Raw genomic sequence first — 27613 nt, 5'->3', positions numbered from 1 at the left:
TTGAACCTGGAATCATACAGCATAGAATGTCTGTGTTGGAAAGAGACCATTGAGGTCAAACCTCTTATTTCATATTTGATAAAACAAGGCCTGCAGAGGGATGGTGACCTATCCTGGGTCTAAACAGAAGGTGGCAGAGGAACCCCATATACCAATGGATTAGTCGTCCTGCTCTCCTCAACTTGCCACATTACCTCATAAGCATTCCTTTGAGTTTACAGCCAGTTTTGTACTTAGAGGATTATATCTTAGGCACATTTGTATCCTTTGAAATGATTAGCAAGCCTCCTCAATACTTGTTAAATTGAAGTCAAAACATGCCCTTGCATGAAACATGCTGTGTATCCTATTCTTCACTATCTAGCTAAATCTTGTCTGGCTTTGAAGAAGGTGCTCAGCTCAGGTCCTGGCTCTTGCTTTGAGTCATAGTCAGATTGCTCCCTCTTTCTTTCTTTTTTTGAGACAGTGTCTCACTCTGTCACCCAGGCTGGAGTGTGGTGACATAGTCATGGCTCACTGCAGCCTTGAACTCTTGGGCTCAAGTGATCCTCCCACCTCAGCCTTCTGAGTAGCCGGGACTACTGGCACAGGCCACCTTACCGTGCTAATTAAAAAAATTTTTGTACAACAGCATCTCATTATGTTGCCCAGGTTGGTTTTGATCTCTTGGGCTCAAGTAATCCTCCTACCTCAGTCTCTTGAATAGGTGGGATTACAGGTATGAGCCTCCATGCCCGACAGATTGCTCCCCTTTTCTGACCTCCCAGGCTCTACTTGACTTGTAAAACAACGATCTTACATGTACCCAGTAGTTTACAGTTTATAAAATGCATTTCACATAATGTACCCTTTAATCCTTCCAATAATCTTGCTAGATAAATATTCCCATATTGAGGAAACAGTGTGGGGAAGCTGTCTGGCTCACCACAGGACACATAGCTAGGAAGGAAGTAGCAGAGTTCAGGTCTTTTGACTTGAAGCCCCTTTCACTTTTGATTTCTTGTGCTGGCTGGTGCACATGGTGTACCAGACGTTTTTCTCCCTGATAATATTGTCTTATACGTCCTTTTTTGTAAATGAGTACATCATTCCACCTCACCCTAATTACCAACTTCTTGAAGGGAGCAGTTGGATCCTGTGTTTCTTTCATGCCATTCGTAGTTGCTAGCACAGTACTGGAAAGGTAGTAATTGCTTACCAGATACTGTTGAATTGGATGTAAATATGGTTTAATTATCAAAAAAGCACAGCTATCAGTGGAGTCCCCAGACACTTTTTGAGTCACTTCTAAATAAAATTGGCAGGGAATGGAGGGAACCAGCGGAAGGAAAAGGCTGTTAGAGAAAGCAGATGATAGACACAATTAGCATTTGAGTGACAGCTGGCCAGTTGTCTGTCCAGTGGTGAGGGGTAGTGGAGAAGCAATACACAAAATGAGACTCTTCAGGAAATATGCAACTGTACCAAAGAGATGAAACACACCCATGAGGTGGGAATGGAGTACTTAAAAGTGGCAGATGACCTGTACAAGTTAGCCAAAGCATTCATTCATATTAATAAACATTGATTAAAGGAATACCCCGAGGAGGATGGATTTATGAGAACAGGCTTCCAGGGTTAGAGTGGAAGGGATAGAGTTGCAGTTTGGTTTCAGTTTGTGATCATTCTGTTAATTACTGGAGCCATGAGAAAAGAGACATAAGTAGGTGAGGATGTTGCCGTTAAAACAACTTTCTCTTCCCTTTCTTATACTATGTGCAGTCAATAGGACCTCAGCCCTGAGCCCTGGCAGTCAGAAGTGAAGGAAAGACAAATAATTGCTCATGTCATCTGTGCAGAGAGGTGTGTAGTGATGAGCAACTTGCTGGATTTTCTGGTACTGCCTCCTTTAACATATTTTTGTGCATTTTCTTCATAAATCAAAGAGATGCTTTAAAAGTTCTAATACTTGGACAACTAAATTGTGTTTCCAACTCTGCCTTTTCCCAAAAGGGTCACAAAAATCCATAGACATAAGCCCCAGATTTTGGTTTGGAAAGTCATGCTGCATTTTATCTTTATGTTTCGGCTGCTCCCGAGTTCATAAATATTTTGTGCCTGAAAGAAATGTAAAACCCCTTCCACTGTAATATATGTGAAAAATGTCCAATTTCTTAATAGTAGAAGCCAAACATTTTCTTTTGTGAGTTTCTGTCTCCTACAGAGAACATAAGATGGAGGGCTTTTAGATTAGAAGTAATAGAATTTTAATATCTGTTCCTTCCTGTGTCAGAATTTTTCACAGTTTATAAGTATATTATAAGAGCTAAAGGAATGTATATCTAAAATGCTTACAAGCATCAGAAATTAATGGAAATTATTTCAAATTAATTAAAAATTATAATTTTTATACAAAATAATTTTATCATGTATGCTGTAGATTCTAAAAGAAAAATAAAAAACTTTTATTTCTTGGACATTCATATATGGTTTTAAAGTGATATATCTAGGAAAATAGATTAGTACCATTGAGGCCTATTGTTAGATGTGTTGGTTTATTTTTAATGCTTGATGGCTATATAGCAATTATATTTTTTATGTGATAAGCAAGTATGTATAGGAAAGTAATAACTTAAAAGGAATATCATTATAATATTTCTTTCTTTAAAAAATAGGAAGGTATTTCTCGAGGTCAAAACTCAACTTACAAACCTTGCAGCCAAATTTGTTGGTATATAAAGTCTAATTTTATACTTTAAAATGTGGACATACTAAAATGTGATTGTAGAATTATGAGATTGATTTTCATGTGTGGCTTCTGAAACCTTTTTTACTACTTTACAGTTATCTCTCATGCAGAATCTCATTTCAACCTCATTTAAAAAGTTAAGTGTACTGTTACTTGTTTTTGTGATTTCCCCTGAACACTCAAACATAGTTTCTAAAGACTTACTTATTACTTATCAGTTATCCATGTTATAAACACGTGGATACTTACATCTTCATGGTTTATGCTGCTCTTGTCTACAATTTCCTTTATCCTCTTGCGTTGTTCTCTTGCTGATTCATAGTCTCTTTGCTAACACAAAGTCTTTATTTCTGTGTTAGTAAATCTGTATTGAGGTTTATTCCCCGACTCTTTTTTTTTTTTTAAACAAGGCTCTTGTTCTTTCTGAGTCACCCTCTTGCCTGCTTATTTTAGCCCTTATGTTCTTAACCTCTAGGCTTCAAATATCTTTCTCAGAGGCATGTTAAGAAAATAGGAGCTTTGTTTCCATAGATGGCCTTATCCTGGGCTTAGCTGAGGACAGAGACAAGATAAGGCCTTGGGGGACTAAGTTCTAACCTGGATGCTTGGCTTTCCATCTGCCTAGGTAGGAAAAGGAAACTTAGTGAAGGAACCTAGTTGGAATAGTTAGGGAGCCTTTCTTTTTTTTTTCCTTTGAGACGGAGTCTCGCTCTGTCACCCAGGCTGGAGTGCGGTGGCACGATCTTGGCTCACTGCAACTTCTGCCTCCCTGGTTCAAGCGATTCTCCTGCCTTAGCCTCTGGGGTAGCTGGAATTATAGGCGCCCGCCACCATGCCCGGCTAATTTTTGTATTTTTAGTAGAGATGGGTTTCACCATGTTGGCCAGGCTGGTCTCGAATACCTGACCTCAGGTGATCTGTCAGCCTTGGCTTTCCAAAGTGCTGGGATTATAGGCATGAGCCACCACGCCTGGCCATTAGGGAGCCTTTCTTTCTTTTTTTTTTTTTCAGAGACACAGTCTTGCTCTGTCACCCAGGCTGGAGTGCAGTGGCACTATCTTGGCTCACTGCAACCTCCGCCTCCTGGGTTCAAGCGATTCTACTGCCTCAGCCTCCTGAGTAGCTGGGATTACAGGCACATGCCACCATGCCCAGCTAATTTTTGTAATTTTAGTAGAGCTGGGGTTTCACCATGTTGGCCAGCTGGTCTCGATCTCTTGACCTCGTGATCCGCCCGCCTTGGCCTCCCAAAGTGCTGGAATTACAGGTGTGAGCCACTGCGCCCGGCCAGGGAGCCTTTCAAACTGGTTGGCAGAGTAGAGGAAAGCAAGTTGATTGAATAAATTGCTGTAACTTAGAAGGTTAGAACATTTCTCTGGCTTTTGATAAAGCAACAACTACTATGGGTCTTTTTTTTTGTATATAGATAGATAGATACGTATATCTATCTGTCTGTCTGTCTATCTATCAATCAATAGCTTTTGGGGTTTTTGGCTGCATGGATGAATTATTATTTTATTCTCTACGTTTTTTTTGAGATGGAATCTCACTCTGTCGCCCAGGCTGGAGTACAGTAGTGCGATCTTGGCTCACTGCAGCTTCCGCCTCCCGGGTTCAAGCCATTCTCGTGCCTCAGCCTTCAGAGTAGCTAGGATTACAGGCACGTGTCCCCACGCCTAGCTAATTTTTGTATTTTTTAGTAGAGATGGGGTTTCACCATGTTGGCCAGGCTGTTGAACTCCTGGCCTCAAGTGATCCACCTGCCTTGGCCTCCCAAAGTGCTGGGATTACAAGTGTGAGCCACTGTGCCCAGCCACTTGGATGAATAATATAGTGGTAAATTCCGAGATTTTAGTGCACCCATCACGTGAATAGTGTACATTGTACCCAATATGTAGTTTTTATATCCCTCACCACCCTCCCCCGGTCTTTTCTAGCTACGGTTGCTGTGGGCTCTAATGAACTGTGTTGTCTGCCCAGATGTCCTCTTGAATTCTTGGAATGCTGACCTCCAAGATTCCCAGATCCATAAACTACTCTTCCCCTTTGTTGACCTGCTCCTTAGTCTCTTGGTGTTTGACCTTGATATGACTTTGAACACCTGTCTGAAAACTCCCTTTGTACTTAATCCCTGTGGGTTGGAGTTGATTTTGTGCTGCCTTGACATGAAGCCAGGTAGGGAATGCTAGGGGTTTCTCTGTCCCCTCTACCTCATGCCGCTTTCTCCTTCCCTGGAACTTTGTAATGGTTTCAAGCAAGGGTACTTTCATATAAAACACTCCTCATGACACAACCATTAGCTGAGCCTAATACTAGAAATTTCTTCTGAATTCATAGAAAGAAAATGAAGTTAGTAGAGAAAATCTGAACTTTTACTTTGATCAGTATTTAAAAAAATTTTTGTACCTCTTTATTCCCTTTTGTGCTATAATTTAGTATGAAGTGGCTTCTGATACAGCACAAAATAATATATTCTCAGTTATCTTAAAGTTGCTATGCCAACATTTCATTGTGTTCTTCATACCATATCTTGACTTTTGAGGGTTCATCCATATATAGATTTTTGAGCCCATCAGGACTAATCTGGTCATATTTTCTGATGACCTCAAAGTGTCCATTTAGATACAAGAAAGGATCACCAGTGTAGCTGGTTACAGACATCCTCCCTGCAGTTTTCTCTCTTGCCCCTTTAAGGACACCAGTTTCCTATCCCATGGTCGATGCTGCTTCTTTGGTTCCCTTTTGGGCAGTTTGGCCTCGATTTTTCCAGGGCTTATTTCCAGGACCCTTTCCCCAGGAATGACCCAATGATGGTTGTTCTCAAGACTCTTCCTATGGTCTTGTTTCATTCTCTCAAGCTTTAAATAGCTCCTCTTGCAGTTCTCACCACGGACACCCAAAGCATTTCAAATCCCTCCCAGATAAGAAGTGTGTTAAGGTGATATCTGAGAGTTGGCATCTTTAGGAGACGCTGAATAAAAGAGTGTGGCAGACCTTACAAATGAGCTGTCAACTGAAGTGGTTAGGCAGAGAGGAAGTGTTTAGGGACAAAGCCAAAGGCAAATGAGATGATTCAGAGCTGCATTGTAGGTAGACCTTTCTGCAATGATTTTCCAAATGTGTACAGTGAGATTCTTCTTATGTCCTTGTTGGGTCTATGGGCGTTGGTGTCTTAACCTTCACTCCTTTCATTAGAATCATTCTGCTGCCATCTATTTTATATGTTGGGGTGCCATGTAAGATTTTATTTGAAGAAACAGTTTTAGTGAAAAAGAAAGTTTGCAACCAGCTGGGCCAGAGCAGTTTTCTGAGGCAATGAAAGGTTTGTTGCAATGACATTATGTAGGTTTCCTATGCAGGAACTGACTGTGAAGACACTCATCTGCTATGAAAAAGAAGTAGCCCAAACCTAGAATAGCCCTTTCATGCTTCTAGAAGTCGGACAGCAAGCTTCCCAAAGAATAATCTCTATAGTGATCTGTAATAAAATGTTATGATGCAACATGTTGTGTTCATTCTTTATTGCTCAATTGACTGTTGTAACAGGATGAAAGCAAACATCTGCTGAAACATGTGCCTGAGCCTTGACTGCTGTTTATTGAATGTAGTTCACATGTGCTTCCTTAAATAATTTCACAACAGACAAATTAATCCATTCTGATTAAGAAAAGGAGAGAAGTCTAGTGCAAAGTACAGTCTTCTCAACTAATAATTATAGGAATTCCAAATAACATGTATACGTTAAAGGTAGCCATAAATAGCTTAACAAAGTAGCATAAGTAAATAACTTGGAGGTCTCTAAATTTGGCATGTAACTTATTTGACTATATACTTTTTTTTATTCCAGTTTTTAAAAAACATAATAGAAGGAGTCCAGGCGCGGTGGCTCACGTCTGTAACCCCAGCACCTTGGAAGGCTGAGGTAGGCAGATCACTTGAGGTCAGCAGTTTGAGACCAGCCTGGCCAACATAGTGAAACGCCATCTCTACTAAAAAATACAAAAATTAGCTGGGCGTGGTTGCGCAGGCCTTTAGTCGCAGCCATTCAGGAGGCTGAGGCATGAGAATCGCTTAAACCCGGGAGGTGGTGGTTTCAGTGAGCCTGAGATCAGGCCACTGCACTCCGGCCTGGGTGACAGAGTGAGATTCTGTCTCAAAAAACAAAAAACAAACATAGAAAAAAATCTTAATAAGTTTACAGAACTCTTAAAGTATTTTCATGAATCCCAGAGTTTCATAGAAAACAGACTGAAAAGCACAAATTTAATGCTTCTCTGAATAAGGGCTGCAATGCTTGTTCTTTTATTATGCTTTATATTCATCCTCTTTAAACATGACCTTGGGCTTATTTTCTAAAAATGAATATGATCTAGGAGTTTCAACACACCTTTCTTAGAAAAAGATGAAGTAGCAAAAAGATAAATAAGGATATATCAGATCAAAAACCACAACTAACTAGCTTGACTAGAATGTATGTAATTTTGCATCCAACTAACAGGGTGTACAGATTGTTTTCACATAATCATGGAACATTTATAAAACTTAATTCAGCCCGGGCATGGTGGCTCATGCCTGTAATTTCACCGCTTTGGGAGGCTGAGATAGGAGGATCACTTGAGCCCAGGAGTTCAGGACCAGCCTGGGCAGCAACATAGTGACACCTTGTCTTCCAAAAAGAATTAAAAAGAATTATCCATTTTTGGTGGTGCATACCTGTGATCCCAGCTACTTAGGAGGCTGAGGTGAGAGGATTGCTTAAGCTGGGGAGGTCAAGACTGCGGTGAGACATAATTGCGCCAGTGCACTCCAGCCTGGGTGACAGAGTGAGACCCTATCTCTAAATAAATACACTTAATTCCTCTTAAATTCCACCAAATTTGATGTTATGCAGACCACATTTAGTGATCACAATGCAATAAAATTAGAGATGGACAACAATAATAGCAAAAAAGCCAACTGTAATCTGACAGGCTGAGTTAGAAACTGGCTGGATGGCTGTGCATTGTTGTTCCTCAGTCATTTTGCATAAGCAAACGCAAGTCACACCCCATTCTATAAACAGCTGCCGATAGAAATGCAAACAGTCAATTCTGAGACTCTGCATACTGAATAATAGGTGAAATAAGGAAAGACTTTGAGAAGCAATAAGAAGTATATCTGATTTGACCTTGTCCATTAGGTGAGTTTCCTTTTTTTTGGTTCAGTTAAAGAATATGATATTTAGGGAACATCTAAACATGTGTTGTAAATATATATTAATGGAGACAGTAGACTTGACAAATACCAAAAAGACCTATATATAGCTGGCTGTCTACAGCTTATTGACAACAAATGGAAGAAGCTAAGAATCCTGGCATCATTGATTTAGTGGTATTAAAACATCAGGAAAAGCCTTGATTTTTCTGAGCCTAGTTTAATGTTTTTAAAAGAACTAAGTTGGCATATAATAAACATATTTATAGATACTAATATTTTAAACACGTGACCTATTTGTATCAGAATGTTACCTTTTCATTAACATTATGGTGAAACCCAAACTGGCATAGTATTAAGAAACACTTGGTTTTCCAGAATGGCTCTTTTCCTAGACTTTGCAGGGGAAAAACTCTTCCTGATTGGAAAAGTGGGAGTACCTGAAGACACAGCAGCATTATGAATTTATTGAGGAGGGTTGAACACCTTGAAGTTGATATAGCAACTCAGTGTGTTACAAGAAAAGCCCTAGTATTGTTAGTTTCATGTCACTTTTTGCACATGCAAACCGGAGTTTGGCAATAGTACCTGGAGATGAGGGACAGGAAAGCCAGGAGAGGAAGAAGACTGTAGAGAGGCTATGGCACCCAGATGATGGTTGGAAGTGAGGCTGTTGGAACACAGCATGGGGTGTGGTAGGGTGGATGTTTGACTATGGAAATGAAAATCAGCTGTGAAGAGATGGAAGTCCTGTGTGCTTTAGCATGCCACCATGTACCTGAAGAACATATTCCTGTGGGCAGAGAATGTATCTGCTTACATGTGGTTAGTGCCTGTAGTCCGGGTGAGGTGGCGGGCACCTGGAGTCCCAGCTGCTTGGGAGGCTGAGGCAGGAGAATGGCGTGAACCCCCGAGGCAGAGCTTGCAGTGAGCAGAGATTGCACCACTGCACTCCAGCCTGGGCCACAGAGCGAGAGTCTCAAAAAAAAAAAAAAATGTGGTTAGTGAGGAAGAGGGTGTTGGGTAGGCAGGACAAGGGAGGCATGAAGCCATACCTGATGCCTCTTAGTAGTCTTTGTAAGTATCTATGTGTCAAACTGATGGTACTCATATTCTCATTTTGTACAAAGTCAATGATAAATGCGCCCGTCTCTTGCCCAGTTACTGCCAACTCATGGATATTTGTCTAATTGTTTTTATTATTTGGACAGTCATCTTTAACACGTCTGGCTGCTTCTAATTCACCATTTTTCTTGGAAGGAAAGAAGTATCATTGCTCCTTCAGAAAGCAAAGGGTTTGCTTTTTGAATTGGTGCATTTCCCTAACAGATTAACATCTTTCCTGTGTTGCAGCAAACAGAAAACTTGAGGAAGGTGAGATGCAATAGGAGAGTCAGTCTGTGTTGGTCAAAAGCTTTCCATGCATGTTTCATGTTCTAGGAAGATGAGTCTTGACAGATTCCTTGACACTGTTTTTAGGTCTGCGTTTTGCAACTTGGAAATTCTCTTTGCAATGTGAAGTCCTTTGAGTGCTATCTGATTTTTTTTTTTTTTTCTTTTGAGTGCTGTCTGATTTGTAATTCTCTCAGTCCTGGCTGTGGTAGCAGTGCTGTCATTTCTATTTTTTTCTGCCTTTGAGCCTTGGGCCCACAAGTTTGGTGGCACTCTGAGATAACCAAAGCTTTTCATTTTACCTCTTCAGAGCTTGTTAATACCAGAATTCCCTGTAGTTACCAGTTGGACTTGCAGATGTTCTACCTTCCAGGTAGCTTAAGTTGTTCCTCCTTTTTCATTTTCAGGAAATATTTCCACTCCATTCTTTGATAGCTTTATGAAGTCTCAGTGTCATCCTGAAGGTAGACTGGAAAAAGCACCAGGATCAGTGCTCAAGCCTGGTTTAAGCCTTAATCTGTCATAATCATAAGAATAGCTATGATTCATTGATCTTCATCAGGCATTTTGCTGTTCACTTTGTACAGGTAGGAGGTGGTATACTATTATTTGAATTTAGGAGAACTTGACTCCGAAGTCTGTGTTTCACTGTCTTCTATGTGCTCACAAAAAGCAACCACTCAGTGGGAGCATACTTTATAGATTTTGCACTCATTCCAAATTCTTGGAGACTGCTTGCTTCTTGGTGGTGGTAAGAGGCATGTTTAGCTATGGGTTGAGCAGACTTTTGGAGTGTCGAGTGGTTGTGTCCATTCTGAGACTGCTGTCACATTATTTGAGATATTACTAAGCAAATCAAACAGCCACACCTGTTTCCACTGTATTGCCTATGTTTTACCAATGACATATATTCTATGTGTGCTTTTTTTTTTCTATTACCCTATATCTATGGAGCAAGGGGTACTTGTCACAAACTATAAGTACTATAAGACCCAGTGTTTTGGTGAATTTACTTTCCATAAATCTCTATAAACATTCATATTCTGATCCTGGAAGAGCCTTGGGCAACAAATAATGTCTTTTGGGTAAATGAAGTCAATGGTTTCAATAAATTAAAAAAAAAAGCCGATATCTCATTTGAGTTATTGACATTGGTCTTCGAGAACCTTTTCTGCTTTCAGGAATCATTTCAACGCCCTCTTGTTTCCTAACATATAGTTGTTTGTGTTATTTGCCTACTGGGTTATGTTGGTCACCCACTGAGGTGATGGTAACAAATCAGAAATAGTTGATGGATTTCTGGGCTATGACTGCTTATTTTTTTCTTTATCCTGGTCTTTCTCTTTAAGAAAAATTATGAACGTCTGGAAGATGCTGTTAAAAATGATGTATGTTTTGGTGTTTTGGAAGCATTTATAAATGTGTATATATATATATTTATATGTATTATATATATATCTATATCATATATATATCTTAGACGAAGTCTCACTCTGTCGCCCAGGCTGGAGTGCAGTGGCATTATCGCCCGTGAACCTCCCGGATTCAAGTAATTCTCCTGCCTCACCCTCCTGAGTAGCTGGGACTACAGGCTAATTGTTTTGTATTGTTAGTAAAGTCAGGGTTTTGCCATGTTGGTTTTGAACTCCTGACCTCAAGTGATCCGCCTGCCTTGGCCTCCCAAAGTGGTGGAGTTACTGGCATGAGCCACCATGACCGGCCCAGAAATGTATATTTAATTCAACAGTATTTACAGATAATTTTATTTTTTGTCTGAAGAACTTGCTATAGTGGAATATCACCATCTGCTAGAAGTTGGTCTAGCAGTTTTCTAGCAGTTGGTGAGGGAAATGGAATATTCCTATGTAGCAAGTGCATTTATAAATATTAAGCCAAATGCTATACAACTTAAGATCTCAACACTTTCTAGCCATGAACTTCTCTGCTGCCTCAACATCACTGTTAAGGATGGACTTATGTTATTATTATAAAATACTGCACTGATAGGAATGCACTTATGAATCTTAGGTTATAGGTGAATATAAAATGCAGTTATCTAATTTTCTGAATTTAGATAAAATCAAACTCATCTTTTAATAAGAAACAAGAAAGAATCATATTCCTGTTTCCTTCTACTTTTCAAAGGTGTTAGATTTCCACTTCTCTCCGCCTGAGATTTTGCACAAACAAGATGAGCTCTTTTGTTTATAACATCATTTTTTCCACTCTTGACATATTAGGGAGGGCACAACCATATCTATGCACATCTAGACCAGAAGTTGAGATGAGTAAACTGCACGGAAGACATAGGCTGTCTCCACTTATGGAAATGGGGTTCCTGCTATTGGGCAGTATGCATCTTGCTTTTGAAGTGAAAGTAGCTGTGTTCCACCTCAGGGTGTAGGAATTGTAATGGTCTGTGAGAATTGTGGCCAGGGCTCATTTGGTAAATACAAGTGTCCTTACTCATATATCTTGGTACATTATAAAATGCCTCTTCTAGCCTGCCTCATGCCATGTGACTTCTCTTCCTTGCTTTTGGTGTCTCTGTTATGTGTTTCCTTCCAGAATGCCGGGTATGGGTCCACAATGGCATTATTAAAACAAAAAAAGCAAGAAAAGCCTACTGCTTTTTAACGTTAAACATAAAAGCACTGATAAGGTTTATATTTCTATGCCAGTCATTTGTATATGAACATTTTCTCCAAATCAATCACTGAACAAGGGGATGTTAAATTATATGAAAGAACATGTGGTGTTATAATTCACATAAATGCTGATGTTCTGTGCTATCTGAAAAGTAATAGTTATATTCACCTGCTCCTGTTTCTCTGCAAAAATAATTTTGCACTGCAATAAGTGAAGTCCATAAGCTACATAGGAACACTCAAATATTTAACCATTCTAAAAAATTCAAAATATTTTCAGATAAAAAATTCTTTATAATATACCTTATGTTTCTCTTTATAAAAATTTCTCCTCTTGAGCTCGGGAGTTTGAGACCAGCCTGGGCAACATAGGGAGATGTCATCTCTCCCCAACAACAACAACAACAAAAAGCTGGGCATGGTGTATGGTGTTGTGCACTGCTGTGATCCCAGCTGCTTGGGAGGCTGAGACTGGAGGATCACATGAGCCCAGGAGGTTGAGGCTGTCTCTTTCTTCTCTACTGAGCTTTATGTGTTTTTTTGTTTTGTTTTGTTTGTTTGTTTGTTTTTTTGAGATGGAGTCTCCCTCTGTCTCCCAGGCTGGAATGCAGTGGTGCTATCTCTGCTCACTGCATCTTCCACCTCCCAGGTTCAAGTGATTCTCCTGCCTCAACCCCGCTGAGTAGCTGGGATTACAGGCACCCATCACCATGCCTAGCCATTTGTATTTTTGTATTTTTAGCAGAGATGGGGTTTCACCATATCAGCCAGGCTGGTCTCGAACTCGTGACCTCAAGTGATCCACCCGCCTCAGCCTCCCAAAGTGCTGGGATTACAGGTGTGAGCCACTGTGCCCGCCCAAGCTTCACACTTTTATTCCTTTTCCATGTTTATTCCTTTTGCATCTTTGTCAAACATGTGACTTAGGATATGAATTTTGATGTCATATTATGTTATGTTTATGAGAGAAGCTTAAAATGTTCAGAAAGATGGACTTATTTGAAAACCCAAAGGCAGGTATAGTTGTTGGGAGAAGTTAGACTGGGACATGGCTAAAACTATAAGGTCTTAGGTAGGCAAGAGTAAGAGATTTTCCACATTGAATATAACTGAGTTGGATCCCCATTGTACCCTGGCACCTAGCATATAATAAGTATTCAATCAATATTTATTGAATGAAGGAAAAAGAGAGAGGGCCAGAAGTGTCCTTACAGAGACATGATGTCAGAGAAAATAATGTTTTTTTTTTTTTTTTTTTTTTTTTTGAGATAGAGTCTCGCTGTGTCGCCCAGGCTGTAGTGCAGTGGTGTGATCTTGATGTTATTCTCTTGCCTCAGCCTCCCAAGAAGCTGGGATTACAGGTGCCTGCCACCATGCCCAGCCAATTTTTTGTATTTTTAGTAGAGACAGGGTTTCACCATGTTGGCCAGGCTGGTCTTGAACTCCTTACTTCAGGTGATCCACCCTCCTCGGCCTCCCAAAGTGCTGGGATTACAGGTGTGAGCCACTGCACCTGGCCTAAAATAATCTTATTTGAGAGGAAAATACTTATTTGAGAGAAAAAGGGGCTGAGCAATTCTACAGGTAAATGAAAAATTTCATGATTGCTCTGCTTGCTTTTCATTTTGAAACCATAGGAAAGAAAGATGATTTATGGGATATGGTACAAGTATTAAGAAGAGTTATTTTTTTTTCTTGGATTTGCAATGACCAACAAGAAGCAGACAAGCTCCCAATTTATGACTTCTGTCCTTGGCAGAGCCCATCAGGATGAAGGGCTTCTTGATAGAGGGACTCCGGGCACAGAAGTACAGATCCCTCAACCCAACCTCTCTGAGAGCCCAAGCCTTAATTGTAAAGCATTTTATCACTGCTATAACTGCTGGCACTGAAGAAAACTTTTGTTTCTTGAATTCAAGCAGCTGTAACTGAGGTTTCTCGCTCTGAAGGAAGGAATACAGACAGAAGAAAAATATGCATACATGACTAGAATTTAGGAGACATGAGATCTAGATTAGCCCCATGTCTAACTAGCTGGTTTATTTCAGACTATTCATTTGCCTTCTCTGGGTTTCAGTTTCCTCTTCTGGAAATTAGAGCATTCAACTGATGGGTACTCCTAGGTCTGAAATTACCAAAAATCACCCAGATACAACTCATTCTTAGATTGGAATGCCAAGGTAGATTTTGTGATGGATAGGGCACCCCCAAATCATTGTACTTAACTTAAATGTCTTTCTATGATTTTTCTGAAGGTTCAGGTACTGGTTACATTAAGAATAGGTTATAAAATTACATGCCTTGCTAATGAAGAACTTGGTGAAACTATTAATAATAGTATTTTTAATAAGTCTCAATTATTGAACACTTAGCACAGGGCAAACAATGTGCTAAAAGCTTTCTGTGGGCTATCTCACTTAGTCCTTAAAACAACCCAATGAGATTAGTACTGTTATTATCTCCATTTTACAGTTTAAAGAATAAGGCTTAGTATAAAAAACTCGGGTCAGATCATACAAAGTAGAAAAGTCAGAATTTGAACTCAAGCCTATTTGCCATCACACTGAGAAAACATCACTCTCTATATGGTATGAGTCTTGTCCAGACATGAAGTTCTTTTTAAGGATGATGAGCAGATAAAATAAAATCAAGTATATTTATTACATGTTGCTGTTCAGTTAATATTATTCCTTCCCTTTCTTTTGCTCTGTACTAAATATGAGTAATAGAGGGAAAATTTGGCTTTCAGAAAATGGCTGACCTATCTAGAGTAGTTTTAGAATGATTCTGCCTAATAGTGGGGGATCCTAAGGTTGGAGTCTATGATTCACTTTAATATGACACTTCATGGAAAATCTGGGCTGTGATATGTCTGTGTGTGTGTAGCAGAGAGAGAGAGAGAGGGAGAAATAGAACTAGATCTTTCCCTTTGCTCTTAACTAAATCTACTCTCTTCTATCTTATTTCCTAAAAAACACTTAAAAAGTATTTTTAAAAACATTTAAAAATCTTTAAGTGTTTTTTCCTTCAACTTAAGTTCAGGGGTACATGTGCAGTTATTTTTATTTATTAAATAAATTTATTTAAAGATGGGATGTTAATCTGTTGCCCAGGCTACAATGTAGTGATGTGAGCATATCTTACTGCAGACTTGAACTCCTGGGCTTAAGCAATCCTCCTGCCTCAGCCTCCCAAGTAGCTAGGACTACAGGCTAATGCCACCACACCTGCCTAATTAAAAAAAAAAATTATATATATATATATTAAGAAATAGGTCTTGCTAGTTGCTTGGGCTAGTCTTGAACTCCTGACGTCAAGCCATCCTTCTGCCTCAGCCTCCTCAGTCACTGGTATTACAGGTGAAAATATGTTTTATTTTAAAAATAAGGAAGATGATAGACTTTCTCTCACCAGGCAATTAACACCACATAGTACATGTTGAGGAAATGGGTGTTCCTTGCTTTCTATTGTTAATCTGATGATAGTGAGGGTGGAGAGCACTTTGAAAAAATATTTGTATAAGGAGGAGAGAGAGAAGTGAGCTGAATAAGAAAGTCTTTTGCATATCCCAAATTAAGGTCATTCTTGACTTTTTAGAAGATATTGCCTTGAGGTAGACAGCACTTTTCTCAAGGCAGTACAGAGTTTAAATATATAACCTTGGCTTCAAATACTCTTAGCAGATCCTTATTTTTAAAAATTAATTTTTGGTTTAGGGGCTCAATGTACTTTCTTATACTTCTAGGAAAGAAAAGAACATTGCCTGCATATTGACGCTTGGAAGCCAGATTGCTGGATGCTGCTGCTAATAACAGCTAATACTTACATAGGACTTACTATGTCCTGTGCACTGTTCCAAACTTTGTGTGTATACACTAGCTCAGTCCTCACAATAGCCCTCAGAAATAGCTTTATTATTGTGCTTCATTGAGTCTAAAATATATTGATGATGCATTCTTGACCTTGCTAGAAGATGCTAACAAAAAGCCTTCACACAACTGTATCTCTATTGCAATTGCAATAATAGCAATTGCAAGATGTCTTGGATTGTAAGACTGAAATGTAAGATGCACCCCAATTTTAAAGAAGTTAAAATAAGAAAGCATGTTAGAATTGATAAAATAGAATCTCTTTCCTGTTTTACAGATGAGGAGCCCAAGGCAAAAGAGACTAAATAAATTTTCCAAAGTTACGTGACTGGACTCAAATACAGGTGGCTTGGTTGTAGAGTTTCTGCCTTTAACCTCCATTTTTTTTCCTGTCTCTCAACAATAGATTGGAATTGCGCCCATGCTAATATGTGGGTAGACTGGCCAAGACTCAGTTACTTATGCCCTCACTGAAGCACTTATGATAGAACAGCTCTAGATCTTTCTGAGGGAGTCAGTGTATATGCTATGTATAGGGCAGTGATGAGGATTGTTGTGCTAATGCATGTAAAGTGCTTGACATGTGGGCATCTGACCTAGGTTTCAGACCCATTTTCAGCAAGACAGTATCAGAGGGAAGCCCTTGTGAACCGGCTTCCCAAACCTCAGTAGGCTGGAGTACAAGCAGGAAATGGTGAGCATACAACGTTGTTTGGGTGCCCCAAATGTCAAATTCTGGTACTATGTGTTCTCACTGTTTACTCCTTCCTGAAATGAAATGCCAACACGAAAATCATTTACGTTATTAGATTTCTGTATTTGAGGAGTGGAGTATTTTCTTTCTGGAAAACAGGCCCTAGGAATACTACTCAGGACTTGAATAATAAGAGAACAAAAATTATTTATATGAAAATATACCATCAATTGAGACTTAACATTAAATTGTCTTCACCTAGTAGTGATAAGTAGTGATGAGAAAGCCACGTATGGACTTGCAGGATGGAGGTAGGAGTATAGTCTGCTATAGACTAGAATGATTTTCTGCTGAAAGATGGGGTAATTCCACTAACTCCAGGCTTTCACTAATTGGACTGCAAGCTCAGATAAGAAGGCTGTCACCCTCAACACCATGCCCAAACCTTGAAAGATCTGTTATTTTGAAAACCTGCCTGCCCCCAACTCCCTTTATTTCTCTGAAATTTTCTTATTCTTTGGAATTCTGGTCTCTTTTAACCCAGACCAGCCTGGTCAGCATGATCAGTTTTGAACAAACTCTAGACAGCCTCCAAATTTGCTAAAGGTTTTCCCCAATCAGAATCTTCATTGTTGGGTCATGGGGGAATGTTTTGTTGCCAGGTCTTTCAGGTAAAATGGGAGGCGAATTCTCAACCCAGGAAGCCTGTGTCACTCATCACATCTTTCCCTGTTATCTGTCATCTTCTCCTATGCCAGTGCTCCTTTCTCCCAATCCTTTACTGTACTCGAACACATACATGCTGTTCGAGTGTGATGATACAGTATATAATGGTGGAGATAAATTTTTGGATACAGAATATCTACAAATGAGGTAATTTAAAAATAAAATTTTAAGTTTGTTGGTTTGGCACAAGTTTTAAACACCAAACTGTTGTTTTTGGTGCTTCTGATTGTCATTTTACATTTCTAGTTTTGAACTGTTTGAACATCTGAAATTAATTTGAAACATTTCAGACTGTTTTGAACCAGTCTATATTGGTCTAAACCAGTAAAAACAATTTTATAGATAACTATAGTTATCAAACTAGTTTCCAGCAGTTTAATAGAGGTAGAACCAGTGTGACTCAATTGAAAGTAGATTTAATTTGTCAGCACAGTTTGATTCAGTAAAATATACTCAGAACCAACTAAAACTTTTAGAAGCCTGTCAGAACCTGCATGTCCAAGTCAGAGCCTATTTGAACTAGCTAAAACCAGTCTGAAGCAATTAAAGCTAATTACAATGAGACTCCAGTAATTTTGGTTAGATATATCAGGTTTTAGCCAAAGTCAGAAAGTAGTTTTGTAGGAGAACCTCTTTTAACTCACCGTAAAATAATATGAACCAGATTCTTTTGAACAACTATGAACTTGCTAAAATGGATGGGTGTATTTTATATGGATTTGAACCTCTTTTTAAGTTGATCAGAACTCTTTTGAAGTAAACATATCTGTATTAAATGAATTGCAAATGGTTAGAACCAGCCAAAAAGGATCAGAATTATTTGAAAGTGATCTTTGTTGACTCAGCCGAGCACTTTGAGCCAGTTAGCAATCGTTTGTGCTAGAAAGACATGTTTTAAGCTGGCCGGAGTCAATCTGAAATTTGTTCTAGATCTTCAGTCCCAGTCTTAACGTCCACAATGGGGAGAATAAAGTGAGCTAACAGTTAAGTACCCAGTATATGCCAACCATTGTGCTGGGCACTCCATAAACAGTATCTCATTGAATCCTCAGAATAATGGTGTGAGGTAGTGTATATTCTTTTTTATAGAACAGAAACCTGGAAATCTAAGGCTCAGAGACATCCAAGTAATTGGTATCTGGGAGATTTGGGATTCAAACCCAGCTCTGCTTGACTTGGTGAGTTTCCTATTAGGTTACCTTGTAAGATACCTTACTACTGGTCACTTTAAAGCCCAATGTGCATTTATAACAAAAATGAGTAATGGATATGAAGCTTGGGGTAGAATAGGCATTGGACTTGGAGCTAGGAGATCTAGATTCTAGATCGTGCAAATCAGTCTACCTCTCTGGGTTCTGTTTTACCCTTTAGAAAACTGAACCCAGAGAGTGGAAGGTCTGAACATTTATTTTCAGATCAAGAAAGCAGATAATTGTCTTAAAGATACAATCTGAAAAGTGCAAACTATGATTAATATTGATGGTGGTGTCTATACCTTCAATTTGTGGTATTTGGTTTGTTAACAGTCCCTTTATGATTACTTGGTCAGTATTGCTATTGTGAATAGAAAACAAAACTCATGAAGATCATTTGTAGACTTACATGTGTGATTACCCATGGAAATGAAACACATTAGAGATAGTTTCATTTAAGTCTTTGAATTCCACTTAAGTGAGTTCAGAGAATTCTAGAATATGATGCCATTGGTGACAGCATTTTTTCCTGAACCCTAAGTGATGTAAAAAACAGTTATACCAACTTTTTTTTCAAATTAAAAATAAATAGGAAATAAGGTAGTCACAGTGTCTTCTTGCATCATTCTCACTGCAGGATCGGTATTGTTATCTGCTGCTCCATTCAGTTTGAGGGGAAGCCCTCAAATGAGTCAACATTATCTGGACTTGCTTTTCAATTCTTAGCTCTTATTTCCAATAACTTAGAGCCAGGTGTGATGCTGTGATGTGACATGCTATAATGTTGATGTCCAAGTTGTCGTTTTTTGGAGAGGAATTCTGTTATATGTCATTAATACTGGTGACCTACACTTGCAAATATCCAAGCTATAAAGACAGGTAAGGCATCATCTGTGAAGTGTCACTCTTTATAGTGTGCAAATAGAATTTTGAATGTTTGTAGAGGCTCTGCCCTTATCCACGGGCTAGCCATACCTGAAACGTGAGGTTGCAGATCTGCACTGAAGCACTCTGAGGAAACACACTGCAGTGGCTCTTGGGGCTCAGCATTCAGGAGTTTTCAGCATAAGGTGAGTCCCCAAGTTGAGGATGGGGTGAGGGAGGCAACACTGAAAACCAGTAAATATTCTTCTCTGAGTTTTTATTAATTTTATGGATACATAGAAATAGTCCTACAGGAAGCACTGAATATGGCAGCCAAGTTTCTGGATATGGGGCTGGGTAAAAAGGGGATAACGCCGGGAGTCAGTAGCATCTAATGTAGGACATCTGGCATGTGTATAGATGGATAAATATGTATGTTTGAATAGTCATGTAGAGTCGTCAGCGTTAATGAGATAGCTAGTTGTTTTTATGATTTTCAGGAGAGTTTATTGGCATTGGCGGGGGAAACGGAGAGAGGTTGGTTAATGTGTACAAGCATATGGTTAGATGGAAAGAATAAGTTCTAATGTTCAACAGTAGACTAGGGTGACTATAGTTAACAAAAATGTATTGTGTATTTTAAAATAGCTAGAAGAGAGGACTTGAAATGTTCTCAATGCATAGAAATGATAAATACTCGAGGTAATAAATACCCTAAATACCTTCATGTGATCATTACATTCTATGCATGTAACAAAATATTACATGTACCCCATAAAAATATACAAATATTATGTATCAATAAAATTTTAATGAAAAAGTAAACCTCCCCTGGAGAGAGATCCCATTTCTAGTTGGACTGATATTTTGGGTTTGAATCTATTTAGAAGGTAAATACAAATCATGAAAAGTGCTGATTGCAAAGAACCAAAAATAGCCGTGGTTAGGTATTGCTGATATAAATGAATTTTTCTTCTTTAAGGTAGACTTTTGTTTTAGTCGGTACTGAAGAGCTGAATTTTTAGCAGTTCTTGATAGAATACCAGGTAAATATAGGTAAGCGAGCCCTTGGTTGTGGCACTGTGGTCTCTGAGCAGTGACTGTTCAAATCTGGAACTCAGTTCCCAAGTGAGCAGTGATACTCTAGAGAAGTCTGACTTAATATGTAGTACATATTAATAGTAATATGTAAGGAAGCAGGGACTAAATTTACTTGTGAAATAACAGTGTCTTTGAAGGAACCGTAATAACATGTGAAAATGAATAGAATAAATGAAATTGCCTAGATGTCCATGTAAAAAGAGAGAAAAGGCAAGGTTCTAGCACTAGGAGACTTTCTTTTCTTTCTTTTTTTAAATTTCCATAGGTTTTTGGGGAACAGGTGGTGTTTAGTTACATGGATAAGTTCTTTAGTGGTGATTTCTGAGATTTTGGTGCACCCATCACCCAAGCAGTGTACACTGTATTCAATCTGTAGTCTTTTATCCCTCACCCGCCTCCCACCCTTTCCCCCCGAGTCCCCAAAGTCCATTGTATCATTCTTATGCCTTTGCTTCCTCATAGCTTCACTCCCACATATGAGTGAGAACATATGATGTTTGGTTTTCCATTCCTGACTTACTTCACTTAGAATAATTGTCTTCAATTCCATCCAGATTGCTGTGAATGCCATTATTTCGTTCCTTTTTGTGGCTGAGTAGTATTCCATGGTGTGTGTATATATATACAGATTAAAAAATTGTGGTGTACCACAATTTCTTTATCTACTCATTGACTGGTGAGCATTTGGACTGGTTCCTTATGTTTGCAATTGCAAATTTTAGCACTAGGAGACTTTGAAAAAGGAGGGGAAATTGGAACCGCTTGCACTCTAATGATTACTGTTATTCCTTATAACATTCTCCTTCCTCTGTTTTTCTTGTATTAGTTTTTGTTCTATATGGTCTACAGATAAGACTTAGTGACTGTTACCTTCTTGTTGATTATCATTCCCACTTGAAATTTTTGTCCTAATGGTACTATAATATGTATGTTTTTATTTTTATTTTTATTTTTATTTATTTTTTTATTTTGAGACAGAGTTTTGCTCTTGTTGCCCAGGCTGGAGTGCAATGGCACGATCTTGGCTCACTGCAACCTCCACCTCCCAGGTTCAAGTGATTCTCCTGCCTCAGCCTCCTGAGTAGCTGGGATTATAGGCATGCACCACCATGCCTGGCTAATTTTTGTATTTTCAGTAGAGATGGGGTTTCTCCATGTTGGTCAGGCTCGTCTCGAATTCCCAACCTTAGGTGATCTGCCCACCTTGGCCTCCCAAAGTGCTGGGATTACCTGTGTGTTAAATTAAAACTACACTGTTAATTACTATTTCAATAGCTTCTCATCTAGCTAGTTATTAGGTCTTCAAGGATGGTGAACAATATGTATGTAACTCTCTTTTCATACAACCCGTAGACATACAGGTTAACATTAGGTGTTAAACTGAATATTGTTGTCACTTTTTTAATGGATAATTAATGTTTTCTAATGGATTTTAATTAAAAAATTTTGTGTGTATTTTACAGGTGAACTACTGAGTTCTTCATTATGTCTGATGGAGATTATGATTACCTCATCAAGTTTTTAGCTTTGGGAGACTCTGGTGTAGGGAAGACCAGTGTACTTTACCAATATACAGATGGTAAATTTAACTCCAAATTTATCACAACAGTGGGCATTGATTTCAGGGAAAAAAGAGTGGTAAGTTCTATATCCTTCTATGTAAAAATGTAATCGTTAAGTCAACATTTGCTGGTCTGTTTAGTTTACTTTGTAGGAATTAGGAGGACAAAGGTTGGGATCTGAAATTAAAGGTACATATGAAAGTGAGTTATGTTCAATCCAGGCAACATGATTGAAAAGGCTGTGCTGACAGCACTTCATATAAAACCAGGCAGACAAAGTGGAAGTGGACAGTTCTTTAAAATGTCACCTTGGTACTCTTTTGGCTTGTATCTTCCCTCTGAACTCCGAAAGTTATTTGTCTACCTTTGTCTTGAAGCCTGCCAACCACCTTGCCCCTCATACTCTTGTTTTATGGGCTGTGTCTTCCACCTTTGGTATCTTATTATTTTTAATGGCATTTCTCCTAATAAAGTCTCAGCAGTTCCACATGGAACACTAACTGGCAGAACTTATCACTGCTGCCAGGAGGGTGAGGTTGGAGTAGGAGTGGGGAATGCCAGTAGTGAATGTGATGTTCTGCAGAATGTTGAAGGGAGAAACTTTTATTTATTTATTTTTTAAGGACTTTGAGACTGAAAGTTATTCTAGTGTTGGAGGGGAAGGCAGAAGGTCATGGTGTCACAGTTGCAGATGAGGAAAGATGGCCTTCTCCTTAGACTACATTTCTTGTTGAAAAATCCATTGTTGGCCTGAAGCAGGTAAACAAGTGGTCAGGAAATTAATGACAAAGGTCCTTTAATGGATCATATTCTGTCAGGGGGAAAGGTCCCTGGCTTTTAAGACAGAAGAACATTCCCTTTTGCCCATTCTAGTATTTTATTCTACTACCAGAGAGGCTTATAGAGATTAAGACCCACTGAATAACAATAGGGCCCTAATGAAATTTTTAGTATTGACGTGTAGTTGATAGAATCTACATATATGTAGGTGATTATTTTTGTTGGTTACTTATTGTATAACTTAAAAAATAGATTTGTTGAGATATAATTCACAAAAAAAGGAAATCCATCCATCTAAAGTATAAAATTCGGTGGTTTTTAATATATTCGGAGTTGTGTGGCCATCACAGCCATTCATTTTTAGAATAGTTTCATCACTTTAAAAAGAAACCTCATACCTATTAGCAGGCATTCCTCTATGAATTTTCTATCAATGGCTTCTGCACACACCATATAAATGGAATAATATATGGCCTTTTGTGTCTGGCTTCTTACACTCAGCCTGATGTTTTCAAGGATCTTCCATGTTGTAGCATGTATCAGGACTTCATTACTTATTATAGCTACATAATATTCTATTGTATTGATACACCATTTTGTTTATCCATTTGTCTGTTGATAGATACTGTGTTGTTTCTTTGTCTATTTTCTAGTGCATCATTTTAATTCCCTTTTTTGTTATATGTTTTTGAGTTCTTTTTTAATAATTCCCTTGGGGATTACAATTATCTTAATTTTTCACAATCTAATTTTGATTAATAGCAACTTAATTTTAATACTGTGTAAAACTTTGCTCTTATGTGGCTCTCTTTTCTCCCATATTTTTGTGCCATTATTGCTATACAAATGACATCTTTCTACATTGTGTGCCATCATCAGTACAGCTTTACAATTATTGCTGTATGCAGTTAATTTTTTTTTTCTTTTTGAGACAGGGTCTCTCTCTGTTGCTCAGGCTGGAGTGCAGTGGTGAGATCTCAGCTCACTGCAACCTCTGCCTCCCAGGTTCAAGTGGTTCTCCTGCCTCAGTCTCCCAAGTAGCTAGGATTACAGGCACCCGCCACCACACCCGGCTAATTGTTTATATTTTTAGTAGTAATGGGGTTTTGCCATGTTGGCCAGGCTGGTCTCGAACTCCTGGCCTCAAGTGATCCACCCATCTTAGGCTCCCAAAGTGCTGAGGGATTACAGGCATGAGCTACCACTCCCAGCCTGCAGTTAAATTTTAATCTAGTGGAGGAAAAGGGCTACAAAGAAAAACCACGTTTATACTGTTTTTTATATTTACTATGCAGTTACATTTTTACTGGTGCTTATTATTTCTTTGTGTGGATTTAAGTTACTGTCTAGTGTCCTTTCAGCTTAGTCTTGAGAGTTGTCTGTAGTATTTCTTGTAGGATAGGTCTGCTAGAGATGACTTTTCTCGGTTTTGTCTTAATTTATCCTTTAATTTTAGAGGACAGCTATGTTACTGATTTTTAAGTTCTTTGAATATATTTATAATTCCTGATGTAAAGTCTTTATCTAATAAGTTTAACATCTGGGCCTCCTCAGGAATAATTTCTATTCGTTGTTTTTTTCCTGCGCATGAGCCATACTTTCCTGTTTCTTTGTGTGTCTTATACGTTTTGCTGAAAACTGGACATTTAAAATAATGTGTCTATTCTAGAAACTCAGATTCTTTCCCCTACCTGGGTTTCTTGTTTTTACTGCATATTTATTTATTTTTGTTGTTGCTGTTTGTTTAATTATGTTTCTGGGATAATTCTGCAAAATCTGTATTCTTTGTATGCAGCTACTGAAGTCTCTGCTCAGTCAACTTAGTGGACAGCTAATGAGTGGAGAGAGTTTATTAAATTCCTTGAACTAATAAGTCTCTTAGCTTTTTCTGAGAGTCTCTGTGTGTTTGTTGGGGTATGTGTTTAATACTACTGCAGGCAGTTTACAACTCTGCCTTAGCTTTTATTTTCTGCCTGAGAAGAACCTCAAAGTCAGTCAGAAGTGAGAGATTAGGACCTTTTTAGATCTTTCCTGGGCATTTGTAGAGCCCTGCCCATGAACATGGCCTTTTAGGTTCCAAGGAATATTTGGGAGCATTATAGAAATCTCATTTCCTATTTTTTTCTTAAAAATTTTTTTTGTTGTTGTTGTTAGACTTTCGTTAGCCCTAACTGGTATTGCTACCTCTGGTAGCTGTGATGTTAAATAATTACTGCTGATAGTTTTCAACGAATGCCCTTGGGATAGGGCTGTTCTCAAAGAGCAAGCTTTGAGTGAGGTCAAAGAAAGACAAAGCTGGGGCATGGAGCTTTCCGAGGGGCTTGCTGACAATTTTTCTCAGTATGGGACTTTTAGGGAGCTCCAAACCTGTTGTTCCTCTGCTGTCCACAGTGGTGGCTAGGCTGATGTTTTCACAACAACCACATTTGTGCACATGGTTTTTAAGTCTTCTAAAAGCTTGAGTGAGGGGGATGGGAATAGGGCAAGGTAAAAAACACCTCAAAGCTTACTGTTTTTACTGATATTCGGCTGTTTTTCTTGAATAAATGCTCCTTGGAATGTTGCAAGTCTTTGTTAATTCCTAGAGTACTGAAAAAGTTGATGTGGACAATTTTTACCACTGTTTTTGTTGCTATTGTGGAGGAAGAAATTTTTGATGGTCCGTTCTCTGCTGTTCTAGGATTGCTGTCTATAAAATTATTTTAAGAGCACTTTTAAAATTTGGGATGGGACAAGGGAAAATTGTTCTACCAAGGATACATCTGCACTCAAATGTTTATTGCAGCACTATTCACAATAGTAAAGTCATGGAACTAACCTAGGTGCTTATCAGTGGTGGATTGGATAGAGAAAATGTGGTACATATACATCATAGAATACTATGCAGCCATAAAAAAGTGAAATTATGTCTTTTGCAGCAACATGGATAGAGCTGGGGACCATTATCCTCAGTGAATTAATGCAGAAACAGAAAATCAAATGCCACATGCATTCTCACTTATAAGTGGGAACTAAACAATGGGTACGCATGGACATAAAGACAGAAACAGTAGACACTAGGGACTCCAAAAGGGGGAAGGGAGTGGGACAGGGGCTGAAAAACTACTTATTCGGTACTACATTCACTGGGTGATGAGTTCAATAGATGCTCAAACCCCAGCATTATGCAATCTATCTACGTAACAAGCCTGCACATGTACCCCCTGGTTAAACAAACAAAAAAGATGAGATTGGGAAAAGCCATAGAAATGTAATATTTCCTGAAACTAGTGACCCAAGAGAACTTTGAGGAAAGGTAAACTAATTATTATATTTTATACAAGTTGTTTTGTATTCATATTTTACAATATATTTTTAAGATATATGTATGTATTTCAATATAACTTATTACATTACCTGGATATAATTATTTGACATAAATACAAACATGGTTGTATTCCAGATGGCATTCTCTTTGGAATTTTAGATGTCTTTGGGATTTGTACTGAACAAAAAGGTGAGAAGTGTTCTCTGGTGTTAGAAGTTCTCTTTTGTTTTCTCTTTCACTTTGCTGTTTTAGGTGTACAGAGCCAATGGGCCGGATGGAGCCATTGGCAGAGGCCAGAGAATCCACCTGCAGTTATGGGACACAGCAGGGCAGGAGAGGTATGAGATCTTCAGTTATGTGCTCCTTACTGAAGGAAAGGGAAAAATAGTTACATTCTTCAAACAGTGACCTGAGCAGGAAAAAGCCAGCCAATTCGTTGGTTTGCACTTGAATGCTGCCAAATTAGCAGGAAATTTGTCAGTCTGAGTTGAGAATGGTGGCCTTATTTCATACAAGGTCAAGGGAGAGGTTAGGATTCTTACTTGTGGACTTTTTTCTTTTCCTTCTTTTAATTTTTTTTGCTTAGATACTTTGCTCCATTTCCTTTTGCTATTTACTCAACCACAAGAAAGCGGCCAAGTTACATGCATTATTCTTACCTGATTGTTGAAACCTAGTGGGATATCTGGTTGGAATTAATTCATATGACCAGGGGTTACTTGACCAAAATAAGCCACATGAAATCTTGATATAAAGTTGCTTTCAGTTAGCTAGAACTTCTGTTTTCTTTCACAGCCACCTTGAAGGATTTTGTTTTTTAACTTTTTATTATGGAAAACTTCAAGGATATTCAAAAGTGGAAGGATTATATGATAAACCTGTGTACCCATTACTCAGCTTCAACAATTATGAAATTGTGGCCAACAGAATTTCATTTATACCCCTTACCTCTTCTCACCCCCACCCCCTTACCATATAATTTGGAAGCAAATTCCAGACATTATATTATTTCATTTTTAATACTTGTGGTAATGTAGCTCTAAAAGATAAGAGCTCTTTTTTGTTTTTTTTTTGGGTGGAGTTTCATTCTTGTTGCCCAGGCTGGCGTGATCTCAGCTCACCGCAACCTCTACCTTGCTGGTTCAAGTGATTCTCGTGCCTCAGCCTCCCGATTAGCTGGGATTACAGGTGTGCACCACTACACACAGCTAATTTTGTATTTTTAGTAGAGATGGGGTTTCTCCATGTTGGTCAGGCTGGTCTCTAACTCCTGACTTCAGGTGATCTGCCCGCCTTGACCTCCCAAAGTTCAGGGATTACAGGTGTGAGCCATGGCCCCTGGCCAAGAACTCTTTTTAATAAAAACATTGATTAAAAGTATTTGAGAAAAACCTAATATTGCTGATTAGATGACAAATTCATACCAATATTTTCTTCCCTGGAGCCTGCCTGTCAGTTACAGGTTTTACATATAGGCAAAGACGAGAGGAAACTGACTGGTGATAGGGTGGGGTTGGGGGTGGGGAGAGAGAGAGAGAAGACAGGGAAGACAGAAG

At 38.7% G+C, this 27613-nt stretch overlaps 1 protein-coding gene across 22 annotated transcripts in view; it reads left to right on the top strand.

Moving 5' to 3' along the window:
• The window catches only part of RAB27A (RAB27A, member RAS oncogene family), an 87900-nt gene that overhangs the window by 33686 nt on the left and 26601 nt on the right, over positions 1-27613 (top strand). For 7 of the 22 annotated variants that reach the window (XM_009429166.5, XM_063794959.1, XM_063794965.1 and 4 more), the window contains 3 exons: positions 18340-18428; positions 21872-22046; positions 26310-26395. In XM_009429166.5, coding sequence (XP_009427441.2) covers positions 21894-22046; positions 26310-26395 — 239 coding nt within the window. In that variant the 5' untranslated portion in view covers positions 18340-18428; positions 21872-21893. Of the gene's footprint in view, positions 1-15706; positions 16024-16107; positions 16175-18339; positions 18429-19080; positions 19323-19386; positions 19514-21871; positions 22047-26309; positions 26396-27613 lie in introns of all 22 variants that reach the window. The other 15 variants (XM_001170998.6, XM_063794957.1, XM_510426.8 and 12 more) reach the window with 5 other exon arrangements.

Source organism: Pan troglodytes, chromosome 16 (assembly GCF_028858775.2).
Source record: "Pan troglodytes isolate AG18354 chromosome 16, NHGRI_mPanTro3-v2.0_pri, whole genome shotgun sequence".
Classification (NCBI taxonomy): Eukaryota; Metazoa; Chordata; class Mammalia; order Primates; family Hominidae; genus Pan; species Pan troglodytes.
The sequence above is the reverse complement of the archived record's forward strand: the minus strand, read 5'-3'. Positions and strand labels throughout refer to the sequence as shown.